At 42.2% G+C, this 13,134-nt stretch overlaps 1 protein-coding gene across 3 annotated transcripts in view; it reads left to right on the forward strand.

Annotated features, from left to right (window-relative positions):
* MINDY3 (MINDY lysine 48 deubiquitinase 3) overlaps nucleotides 1-13,134 on the forward strand; it is a 256,241-nt gene that overhangs the window by 41,926 nt on the left and 201,181 nt on the right. For all 3 annotated transcript variants that reach the window (XM_085631243.1, XM_085631242.1, XM_085631241.1), the window contains exons 2-4: nucleotides 1,942-2,144; nucleotides 10,872-10,951; nucleotides 12,830-12,890. In XM_085631243.1, the coding sequence (XP_085487369.1) occupies nucleotides 2,060-2,144; nucleotides 10,872-10,951; nucleotides 12,830-12,890 (226 nt within the window). In that variant the 5' untranslated portion in view covers nucleotides 1,942-2,059. The remainder of the gene's footprint in view (nucleotides 1-1,941; nucleotides 2,145-10,871; nucleotides 10,952-12,829; nucleotides 12,891-13,134) is intronic.

Below are 13,134 nucleotides of genomic sequence, written 5' to 3' on the forward strand. Positions count from 1 at the left end.
CACATTTGGAGCAAATCACCCTGGGTGCAAAGTAAGCATTGTGGTTCAACATTAGCGACCAAAATTTAATAAAGGTGCAAAGTCGCTCTTGGTGCAACATCAGCAGGAACAGTGAAACACTTATAAGAGGAACAAGCATTTACAATGCAATGGTCTCGGCATTGTTAAAGTTAGAGCTATTGGCAGTGCTCATAACCCCCACCACAAATCTTCAACACAACACTTAACCAGCACTCTTAACCCCCTTTATTCTCCCGATGTAGGCAGCAGTAGAACGAAAGCACCAGATGGCAGAGTTATATATTTATATGGCGCAAAGTCGCCCGGAAGTTATTGGAGCGCTTTACATAACCCCGTATTTACATTACACATTCAGGCATGGGGAGATTTGGAGCGCCTTACATGAGTGCCGGTTACGTTACACATTCGGGGAAGGATGTGGACGCGACCCTCAACACAACACTTAACCAGCACTCTTAACCCCCTTTATTCTCCCGATGTAGGCAGCAGTAGAACGAAAGCACCAGCTGGCAGAGTTATATATTTATATGGCGCGAACTCGCCCGGAAGGTATTGGAGCGCTTTACATAGCACCGTATTTACCTTACACATTTCGGCATGGGGAGATTTGTAGCGCTTTACATGAGCGCCGGTCACGTTACACATTCAGACACAGGGAAGGATGTGGACGCTACCCCGAGGTACGAACTCCGGTCTCCAGCACAAAAGTCTGCAGTCTAGCCGACGGACAAAGCAATGATATAGCGTGAACTCGACCGGAAGGTGTTGGAGCGCGCCGCATAGCACCGTTTTATCATTACACATCTCGGCACGGGGAGATTAGTAGCGCCTTACATGAGCGCCGGTTACGTCACCCATTCAGGAACGGGGAAGGATGTGAACGCGACCCCGAGGGACGAACTCTGGATTCCAGCACACGGCGAGGCAGAAAACCGGCACACAGGCAGCATCTGAATACAGAGAGGCTTACTCCCAGAAGAAAACAAGCACACCACTGCCTTTCTCCGAGGTGAAAGCAGAAATGCCTCGGAGAAAAGCAGCGGCGTTTTCGGATTCGGGGGCGTGTTTTTCTCGAACAACACGCCCAGAGAAAAATCGACAAAAAACACGCCCCCGAATCGCAAAGAGACAGGGCTTGTTTGGAGAGACGAACCTCTTCTTCAATGGCTGACCAGCATTTAAGAGGCCAGCCAATGGAGAAGAGGAGAGAAGAGGGGCGGGTTCAAGCCCCTCTTCTCCAAGTCATTAAATCTCGCGAGCGAGGCTGCGCAAGCGCAGCCTTCGCTAGCCGAGACCTAAAAGCACATCATGGTTCTAAATCACTAATGGTGCCGGATCAACAGGAGTTTGGGAACACTTTTAGGGGTGCAAATCTACCTCCATTGCATTACAAAGTTGTTTTGTCATAGGCATTACACTCTAGTGGGAGACACTGCTTAGGCTGGCGGACTAGCAAACCTGATAACAAATAGCTTATGTTAAGCTTGAAATACTCCTCTGGACCATGCCAAAGTGTAATTTATACTTGGTTCAAGCAGGGACCGAAGGGTCTAACCCAAATCAACCAAGGGGTGAAGAGGGCTGACCTGAAAGCCCCTGTTTTTGCTGCTAATGACGTAAGCTGTGGCAAATAGCAAAAGCTGTTTGAACAGTCCTAACAAAGTCTACAATAAAAGTGAATGCTCACCGTTGGCTTATACCAAAGCTTGTTCTCAAATTCTTATGAAGGTGTTCAAAACTGTTTTAAGATTTCTCATTTTGAATATTAAGATTTTGTGAAAGTGTTTGCAATTTATATATTGAAGTGCAATGTCCATTGGGGGGGGGGGGGGGGGCAGAAATTATGTAGTATTTGGCAGTCGTTTCGGTGTTTTTCACTGGCAGGCACTAATTTAAGTGTTTTTGTTAAATTGTGTTAAGGTTTCGTCTCACCTCCTGAGTTCCTCTACTGTGGCAAAACATCCAAGCGAAGAGAACAATTGCAGGACTTTCCACCGCCTATTTTCAGCAACGGAGGCCACAGAGTTAATTGATTGTCATGGCTGAAGAGAATGAAGCACTTGTTCATCTTGTATGGGGCAAACAGACCAGCATGGACACCATCTTCAGCAGATGGACTCAGGGTATGCACCGGATTCTGATTTCTGTACTTGAAAAATAAAAACTGATGCTATCACACAGCTGAACGTTGTTCATTTCTAAGGCTAATGCCATCCTAAGGTGTCCTTTATTGATTTGTCTTTTTCTGATTTATCCATCTTGATGCAGTAGAGACCCTTGTACCCTAACATAATATTGGTACTGTTCCATTATTGTACATTTCTCCCTTTTATAAGCATTCACAGTCACTGACTTATGGACCTATATGCCAGCTCCCCCAGTTCTTGTACTGTATACAGTATTATAGGTTTATATACAAGAAACTGAGAGAATGGGCTCTAGTATGAAAAAGTAAACAATAGCTGCCTGAACTCTGTGTTCTGAACAAGAGTCTCTAGATGGCCATCTACTTGGATGATATGTATTAAATTTAGAGGCAGTTCCAAAATCCACAAATGAGGTGGTGTTGTGTGGTACACCAGACTATTTTTCTACACATGCCCTTTTCCAAACCTAATTATTATCCAAATGTGTTGTCAAATCACAATGTTGTATGCTTTATGTAATATACAAGAAATACAGTGCATGTGTGAAAGTCAAAGGCAAGTCTGGACAATAAGCTGTCAGAAACAGTAAGGCATATCTGAAATTGAGTGCAAAGGCTGCACTTTTGAATGTTCTAGATTTCCTTTAATTGTATATATCATTTTTATTGTGTTTTAACAATCATACAGATTAAGGGAGATTGGTTGGAAGCAACATATGGAAAACCAGCATTGGCATAGCCAATAGGTCTCGCTTTTGGGACCTTATAAGTGTTTAGTTATCCAGCACAATATCCTTGGTGCAACAACATCAAGTGTTGCATGGCTAAACACTTATAAGGTCCCAAAGGCGAGAACTATTGGCTATGCCAATGCTTGTTTAGAATTGGCAAATGGGTACGTCACAGATTGTCGCTTATAAATAAATTAGGGACAGGAGTTTATACAGGGATTGCAGGATCCCTTATATTATATGTATCTAATTTTTTTTTTTTCTGCAATAAATGCTAATAAAGGGTTATTTCCAATTAAGTAATGCTTTTGAAAAGGCATGTATCTGCGTACTTGACCATATCTGTTCTCACTTATTCCTGCACCAACTCATGCTTAATTAAGCACTACGAGTACGACATATATGAAGCATGTCCCTGAGCAATATGCACTAAGCTCAGTGCTTCTTGCAAAGACCATACAATTACCCCACAACATTCCAACCGTACACTCGAAATGGCTTCACAGTTAGCCAATCGCCATCAAAGTGCTTTCTGGCCACGTCAGTAGTACGAAGCGCTATGTAAAAGCTGAAACACAATATCAGTGGTTGGCCTTATTGTTAGGATGTCTCGGTTGGAATTAAAACACTCCAATTGAAGTCACCATTGAAGCACTGCAGTATCTTTGCAAAGACAGCCTTCAACATGCAATGGAAACGCGGTAGCAGTAAAGTGGTCTCTATGGGAAGAAAGCAGACTGTGCTTAGCAGACAAGGGAAATCCACTGCCCTGCACTCAACAGCTTCCGATTCATAACACTCGTTGCATATTGAAAAAAATACATGATTTAACTAACTGTTTCTAAAATATCACCATCGCAGCACTAAGAAGCAAACGTTTTCAAATTCAAAAGTAAGGGGGCAATGAAATGCCAATTCATCCTGCATCATCGTGCGTGGCGTGGGCGAGTGTGCACGACTTATCCTGCAGCTGCATGTTTGTTTTACATTATATTGACCCACAATACGCACACTCTCACACTACATACGAATGAAGTGAATCTCCTCTGGGGAGGCCAAATGTGCAGATAAGGACCGAGGCCAAAGGCGATACAGTGATATGTCCAGCTTAATTCAATTGAGTCAAGGGAGTTGTGATTTGAACCTGCATCTTTGATGCAAGAGGTCAGCATGATTGCCACTCAGCGCTTCTCAGCCACACAGCACATATAGACACGCCCAACGTGCACATACACAAACATATATCCTCCCACCTAACCCCATGGCCCAGTCAAACTAGCCGACAAGCACGTTGGTGCACCAATATGGTATCTCAGTACACGGATTTAACCCCTGAAACTCAAGGTACGCTATTTAATGACCAATTAGCAGCTCTGTTAGTGCCTGCAACCAGCAACAAAAAAACTGTTTTTGTTAAGCAGGCACATGCACAAACCTGCATAAGTACAATAGCATGCTAACTGAAGCATGAACGGGTACATAGATAAACACACAGAAATGTGCGTTCCATTACCATTCACTCACCTGCCCTGGGTAAATCAAGCACACATCCCTCCCTCTCCTATTCCTCAACGTCCCTTAGAACCCCGGGGTGGCAGCAGCTATGCTGAATGAGAGGCGCCCAGGGTCTCTTCATCAGCACGTGACGTGCCCAGCTGCCATCGGACGCTGGCTGGCCCGGGGGTGCTAACCACTATCTGAAAGGACGGTCTGCTCTACACAGAGCCTGATCCTATCTGACAGGAATCCAAGCTGCACGCCCAGTAGAACAAAGTGTTTACGAGTTTTTTTGGTTTTTTTGTTCATCCAGTCTAGGGGCTGTTAGGATGTCGGCTATGTAAACTGGAAGCTTACGTTTTTATCCTAGCTTACGAAAAGTGTGTGATCATGAGCAAATCGATGTGTCAGTTACATATCTGCAAAAAGCGTGTGCAAACAGGCACACCCTCGGTATGAGTAGATGCATTAGAAACGTGAAGTGCCTACTGTCAAGTAAACCAACTCACCTAAATACTTATAAAACCTGCAGGGTAATAAAATGAGAGGGCTTTGGCTTCGATTAAAACAAGCCGCTTTTATTACTTGCTGGAAAGCTGCGTCCCCGAAGACCCGGCGGAGGCGAGCTGCTTTACGGAAGCATCGCCGGCGTAATGCGCAGTTATTGGTCTGCATAATTCAGCGCGCATGCGCTGCTCAGAGAGACTTTAGTAGGTGAGTTTTCAAAGTGCTGCTGAAGGCTGGCGGTTTGCGCGTGCATGCTCACGTGAATGCAAGCTTGTCGCCAGCCAGCAGCACGTCAGTCAACTTGTGGCTTTTGGGGAAATTCTTAGCCTATTTCTGATTACGGGAATATATTTTGTATTACTAACGGAACCCTTTAAGACCTGCAGTATAATTAAGCTATCTGTTAGGCATGGGCAGTAGAATGTAAGTTATTCAGTTGCATTATTCTGCTTTACCCACAAGACCTGTAGGAAGATAAACTCCTAGATATTGAGTCCTTTTCCATGCACAAAATTAACCTAGGTAACTAATAAAACTACAGTTTTGAGGAAGGGACCCAATAGATTGCAATTTCTACAATTGATTTTCATGTTTATATATTAGCTGTTAGTGTGCTGCTGTTTCCATTGCCATAATACATTCTGCATGTGGAGGGATAATCTTTGATTTCCATTTTCTGAGGATGCGTATTTTAGCTTATCGGTTTAGAATAGAGTTCCCAATCGGGTAATCATGCGTGGGAGCTACCTGCTCACAAGTACTCCCAGATATTTGTGCTTTTAGGGATCCACTTAAATGGTATTCCACTTATCACACCTTTCGTTTTCGAGTATGTCATTGCCTCTCTTGTCATCCTGTTTATTTTGTATCCATGGAAGCCTGCAAATTCAGTGATGATAGTAATGAGAGGCACTGCTTTGGTAGCATTAGACACCGTAAGCAGTATGTCGTCTTCATGTAAATGTAAATGTAAATGTATGTGTCTTGTAAAGCGCACTGCTGCCCTGAGGCGTCGTGGCGCTGTAGACCGCTGGGGAACCCGTCCTGGCTATCCCTGTGAGATGGTCCCTCCTGGGTATCTCCAAGGTGAAACCAGGCATCCCCGGCGAATGTGGGGGGCCGTTGTGGAGATGAGGCAAGCTAATGCCCAGAGTTGCCGAGTGTGTTCCTGGTTAGAGTAGGTACCGAGGCGAGAATTATCGAGTCCGTTTTGACCCTGGTCCACAACCCTGCCGCGTCGGGAATTGAACCCTGGTCCCTGGCCGATTCTCTGCTTGCGGATCTGCCGCCTCTAACCAGTGAGCCACACCTCTCCACAGAGAATTAACCTTATCTCGCTCACCGTACTGCCTGTAGATGGTCTAATGGCTATAGCCAAGGGCTCTACTGCTATTGAGAATAGCAGCGAGGACATTGGGCAGCCTTGTTGAGTGGTTTGTGTTATTGTTACGGAGTCAAATAGGAAGTTGTTGCCATTCACCATTGCTGTTAGTCAATCATAGAGGCGTCGGACTAGGATGAGAAAGGCAGGTCCTATACCCCTTTTTGCCAATACACTAAAAAGATACTCTTTCCACCCTATTGAAGGCCATTTCAGTATTTATAGAGGGTCAATCTCTCCTCAGTTGTGGTCTTGGACAGCCAGATTAGGTGCAGGAGTGTAATAAAGTGGTTCCTGGATGCCCTTCCAGTACAAAACCCACCTGGATTCAGTGAATCAATCTCGTTGTGCTAAAATATTTGCAAGCTACTTTTTATCCGTTCTCTGGAGTGATTTAGGTCTGTAGTTTGAGCAGGTCGCTGCCAGTTTTCGGTGTCGAATAAAGTTGTACTTTATTGAATTCTTGGCAGATATTACGCAATCACTTAATTTCTTGGAAGATGTTTCTGAGCAGGGAAACTACATACTGGGTAGTGGGCTTAATGAATTTGATAGGTAGCCCGTCTTCACCAGGCTACATTTCTGTGGGCAGTAATTTGACAGCTTCTCTTGTATTGCTTTGTGTAAAGTCTCTGTCATTCCTTCAGAAGTCTGGGGATTTGAAGGCCTTGTAAGAAGTTTGTATCTCTGGTGAGGTCATTGTTGACGTTGCTAATATATAAAGTTGAATAGATGTCCTGGAATTCTTTAGTAATCGATAAAGGTTCAGCTAGCAGTAGCCAATTGGAGTGACACATTGCTGGGATTGCTGGCTTGGCTTCCCTCTGTTTAAGTTGCAGGGCAAGCAGGTGGCTGGCTTTTTCAGAATGCTTGTGGTGATGGCTCCAAATGCAGGCCAACATTTTCTCAGCCTGCGAGTATTCCGCTCATACTTTGTTTCTATCAAGACTCTTAAGATTGGATTCAGAAGTTTAAAATAATGGGGCAACCTATGCCTCTAAGTTTGGAGTTTAGTTGCCTCAGCTTTCCGTAGTATCCCCAAATCACTCCTCATTAGACGTCGCATGTATGTCTTTCTAGGAGCCCAGAGTAGGTTGGGGCAGCCAGTCGTACACTTGTTACGCTACAGGTATTCCTTAAAGTGATTCAACAATTTCAGTTTTTTTCTCAGGAAGTGTGTATTAAGAGGTAATAATTATCTGTGTTCTGACTTTAGAGTAAGATCTCCATTTCCAAGAGCATTGGGAACTGGGCATTGTCAAATAGTACTCCAACATCGATAGGACTGCTACAAACATTTTGTATCCCTGTTCACCAAAAAGTGGTCTGTTCTTTTTTTCTGTCCCATGGGGGCATGAAAGAAACAAACATGTAGTCCCTGTATGTCGGATGAAGAAGACCTCAGAGATCAAGAGTTTGATTTCCCCCATTACATCCAGTAGGTGTCCCCGACCTTTTGTGTTTCTCAGGTCAGGGCTACCCATTATGTCTAGGATTGGACCGATTGGGATATTCTATCCCCCTCCCCGCCATCGATTACAAGTTTAGTGATGTTGAATTTGTTAAAAAGCATGTGGATTTTGTGCCAGAAAGTATGCTTTTGTATGTTAGTGACGAAGACTGATCCCACTACTACAGTCTATTCTTGTATTGTAAGATTGGCAAAGGCATATCGCCCTTGGGGGTCTATCCATGTTTTCAGGACCCTAGCCAACATGGATGAGAATTGTCACTCCTCTTTTCCTATATTAGACAGATGTTGGAGGTTCGTTACCCACCTAATCTTGTTTTAGATTATGTGATTCTAGGTTTTTTCACTGTCAAAGTGAATTCAAGTTTTTCCTTTCATTGAAGTTTGATGTTCGTGGACCAAAGAAATGGAGCTCTGATGTTGACTAGAATTCGCACAATATTGATATGGGTGAGCAGCATAATGTCCGAAATTCAGCAGTAAGTGGGGAAGGAAGGGAGGAGTATTCTTGTCTTATCCCAGGGAGAGGGTAGATGGGAAGGTCCAATATGTGTTTTGGGAATAGAGAAATGGGATAGATAGTTTATATTGCACCAAAGTTGTGCTGTATGTTGAGGTAGGATCATGAGTCAGGATTTAGTATCTCATAAAGTGTTATATCCTGCATCCTAAGGGATGTTGTGACTCGAGACTGGCGAGTTGGGTAGCCTACGCCATTACCACGACACTTACTACCAACAGTAACACTATTAAATCTAACTTGAGATCTGTCTGGGTTAAGAAGCATTTTGGTGATGGAAAGAGCAGTCCAGTCCCTGCGTTATATGTAGGTTCGTTCTTCAAGGCTTGAGGGGTGACCCAGATTTTTTTCTATCTCTGGGGGAGGTGGGGTGCATTGTCCACTCCATATTTGGCAGAGCCTCTTTATCGGTTTGTAGTCAGTATAATACTTCTGCTGATGAAGGCAGGACTTCACTGTGATTTCCCTGGATATAAGACTGTTTGAAGTATTTCGCATGTGTGCTGGTGCCTTAGTAATCTGGTTATTATAAGCCGTGGTGTGTTGCATGTAGATTGCCGTCTTAGGCGGAACCTGCGTGCTCTTCTGAACTCTTAAAAGTGTTCAAAAATCTAAGGAGAGGAGTTTTGGCAAGAAGAAAAAAAAAATAATCTCATTGGCCCCTTCTTCCTCTTTCGGGATGCCTAAAATCCGAATATTGTCTCTTCTAAACCTGTCCTCTAATTTAGCTATCTTTTTTTTTTTATGCCAGAGTTAATCTTCCTTAATCCAATGTCATTAATCCGGCTCTCCATTTAATGAAGTTGCGCGTTGAAAATTGCCAATCACTATGAATTTCTTTAAACCATTCTTTATTAGTATCTACATTAGTCGGTTCTACTCCGACAATGGATCATTTATTGCTTTTGCGCTTCAGCATTAGCGAGTCCAACGGTACCGTCCACATGTCAATAGGAGGTAATGTTCTCTCTTTCTTCTTAATACCTTTAAGAGACTCAAAGAATGATAATTGCCTGGCAAATTTCTGTTTTGACATTTACTGCAATTGAAGATGTAGCGAGCATTAGTCATAGATAGGTCCGGGTATACAAAGCTGAAGTGTAACGCTGCATGTCCGTTTGGTAGCAGTAGCACTACTAGTAAGCCAATCTTTAGGATTGCAGTTCTCTATATTGGTTATAAACCAGTCTTCTGAAGCAGTTGATGAATTGTTAGAGGAGAGCCCCACTAGATGGTGCACGTGCTGCATATTTGTTAATGCTTCGAGTGATTCATTTTTATGAGGGAAGTTACCTGATATGACTGCTCTGATCCTGTGAAGGCATCGGGTGGGTGTTTTCCCAAACTAAGATGGCTACACTTGAGTGTCGGTGCAGGGATCCCACCATAGGCCAGGAGCGTTGGAGCATTGGGACCGCACATTCTCCAGATTGTGTTTCAAGTAAGTAGTGTCGACAATTTACTACTCTGATTCTTTTGCCTTAAGTGTTTGTCTTCTGTCTTACGGCCTTTTCTGCTCTGTCTCCCGTGATCGGGATGGAAGTCACGCCTTCAAGGTACGTGTTAATGGTTGTATCTTCCTGGTGGACGGATGCCTGCGATGTCCTCCTCATGTTCTACTATGATGAATGCAAGTGGCACGGTTAAATATACAATATTGCCACAGGGAGTGAGAGATATGGAGCTGGTGCTCAAAATGCAGTGTTTAAAGCCGCCCTTCATTGTGTGTTTTTTCGTACGTCAGTTGTTGTTTTGTTCTACTCCAGCAGATCCTTGTTCTGGTATGATGATGGGCTGGAGATACAGTTTGCTAGGCTATGTTTGAGTGGTTGGTTGTGGAGCTCTTTTGAGTGTGACCATATTCCTCGTGGAGAGGCTCTGCACCTTTTTTCCTGTGGGATGTTACTAAAAGAGCTCCTGAAATGTTGTGTGCACATTTTCTCAGTCTAAAATGTTCCATACATCACTTTAATTTCTCTCCTCGATAGAACCTGAAAATCACTGTCCTTCCACTCCATCGATTCTCTGAGACCTAGTGTTTCTGTGTAGCCAGGTATTAATTATGACTTCACACAAGAAAAATAAACCTAATGAATAAGTTGACAAAGAATAATGCTGGGAAGCTGGATATGTTATGGTCTGGTATAGGCTATACTGTATAGCTCATGATTTGGGCTGCTCATACAATTTTAGCAAAACTGTCAAAGGGCACTAACAGCTCAGAGTAGGCATGATCTGTTTTGTTTTTCACTAGTAAGATGTATCCTCAAAGATTCAATGAGTAAACATGGGAGTTAACGCCCACTGGAATGTACAGTAAAAACGTTTGTTGGCTGCATGGCAGAAAAGTTTTAGAAATGGTGCTTTCTGATGCTTTGTTTGCTGTCATTGTTTGAAGGGGAAAAACACTTTAACCCAAAACTAACATTGTAAAACAGAAGCTTATAAAATGTAAAACGGAATAGCAGGTCAGGGCCACAACTAGAAGGTGATCCTTCATTAAACCTGGCGGCATGTTTGTGATGGACAAAATGTTCCAGAAAAAATGTGTTCTTCAAACAGAAGCTTGATAATCAACAAATACTTTTCATTTGTAGGATTTGTGTTTAGTGAATCTGAATCAACTGCATTAGAACAGTTTGAAGGGGGGCCTTGTGCAGTTATCGCTCCAGTTCAGGTATGTACAACAAAACACAAATGTATTACATTTGCTAGCATAACATGAGGTTAATGTTTTGCAGCTTCAAAAATATGTTGTGGAATCACTCCATGCCTTACATTGGCCTACATATTATTACATAATATTGCTTTACCTATTAGTGTAAAATACTATATAGGGCCTGCTTAAGAGTTACTCTTAATATTCCGAACCATGCGTTAACCCCTGTTTACGCATGGGTCGGAATTACGAGTTTGATGGTATTTAATACATCTCCTATTAATTGGATGTGTAAAATACCTCAACCTTCGTTAAATGTTGGCAGCTCAAACCTGCCAATTTTAACTTGGGAAAACCTACTGTATTTACCATATCATGCGGATTTTGGAGCTTTAAACACCAAATTCTTTGCTTTGTGTTGTTCTCCATAAACTCATCAAAGGTGTTATTGTTAGCACTCGTTAATTTTCAAGGGCGATAAATAATGCAACGACCTGTAACAGGCCCTATATAGTCTGCTGCTGAGAACAGATATATTAGTTAGTAAATACGTCTGTTCTAATCTGTCACCTTTCATGTTTTCTAATTGTCATGCCCTTTCCGATCTCACACACAATGGTTTTTATTTGTTCAGTCAACTCGTTCGGTTTAGGATTTATTTCTAAAACCAAGATCTGATTCGCATCACCATATGGTACAGGTATCGGGCAACTATTTCAATGTATGAATCTAACTTTCTGAGGCTTATCTTCCCAATGCGGGCATAGGAAAGAGTTGTATCTCTCATGACGAAATGTCCTGAGGAATAGGACACACAGACTTCTATTGGCAACCAAGAGTTTTCCTGTAGGCACAAGTCCTAATAAGTCTATTTGCTCGCCCTTTCATAAAATTGTAATCATATCCTGATTAGACGTTATCATTGTTTTGCAGTATAGTTATTCCCCTTTGTGCCATTTATTAGTGAAAAAGAACTCAAAGATTCTAATGGGCTCAAGTCTTGATGTGATGCTTCTATTCCCCCCCCCCCCCACACTTATAGCGTTCCATATTTATCTCCTCACAACTACCACCCAATAGATTCTTGAAAGCATTGAACTCCTATTCATTCAGTTGTAAATACTATCTGTACTTCCTCACTAATGACTAAGGCGAGAGACACCTTTTTAGTTTTCAAACGTGCATAAACTTGTTAGCATTTAAATCAGAGGTGTTGTCTTACAGGGGATATCAAACCAACCTGTTCATATTTTATCTGTAATATTTCTACAGCTGTCTCATAAGTGAACGCAACAACCATGTCTTCATGTGAGTATGTTATAACAGGTTTGCAAGCAGGGGTTCAAGTCGGACCTCATAATATTCCAACAAAAAGAATTCTGCCCAAGGAAGAAATCTCGTTTTAAAATTAAAAAATAAATGCTATATTGGAATTCTGTGTTGTTCTAGTCCTAGAAAATGCGAGATTCAAAGGATCAATGCTCATGAATGTTTGGATATATTTCTTTATTGATAGCTACAGACAATAAAAAGAGATGCCTAATTTCACATTCCTTAAATTGCCATAAAATTAGTACCCAACTGGAATGCTCCAGATGTCAGTTGGATTTTATGAACGCATCAGTGTCTTTTCTTGAGTACACCATTATACTGTTGGTCTTCGGAATCCACTGGAGTGGTCCTAAATCAGCTTTCCTTATATCTAGTAGATTTTTAAATCCAAAACAGCAGAAACATGCCGTATATTCTAATTTTTTTTTAATTAATAAATAGCAGCATGTTACGTTTGTGGGGAAAAAAGCATTATGGAGTAAATATATTGGATTTTTAGAATTATTAGAAATTAATATCAATATAGATCTAAATGACTGATATTTCTGCTTCTTTCACTTTTAGGCTTTCATTTTAAAGAACTCTATCTTCAATTCTGAGATGCCAAACTGGAGGGATCACCAAGGTATTGATCGCAACAGTTTATCCTTTTACCATTTAACATGTGCATGGATTTTCCCTGTTAAACAAATATAGTTAAGCTACACTGTATTTGTATGCCCGCCAATTTCTTGGCAGTCTTGTGAGCTTAATTGACAGTCTGTTTCCAAGTTGTGGGGTTTTCTACAGCTGGACTTTTAGGGGCTATTATGGTCATGTGATTTTCCACCTAATGCATGTGACAGTTACCTGTAGGCTAACGATTCTCC

Source organism: Triturus cristatus, chromosome 10 (genome assembly GCF_964204655.1).
Source record: "Triturus cristatus chromosome 10, aTriCri1.1, whole genome shotgun sequence".
Taxonomy (NCBI): domain Eukaryota; kingdom Metazoa; phylum Chordata; class Amphibia; order Caudata; family Salamandridae; genus Triturus; species Triturus cristatus.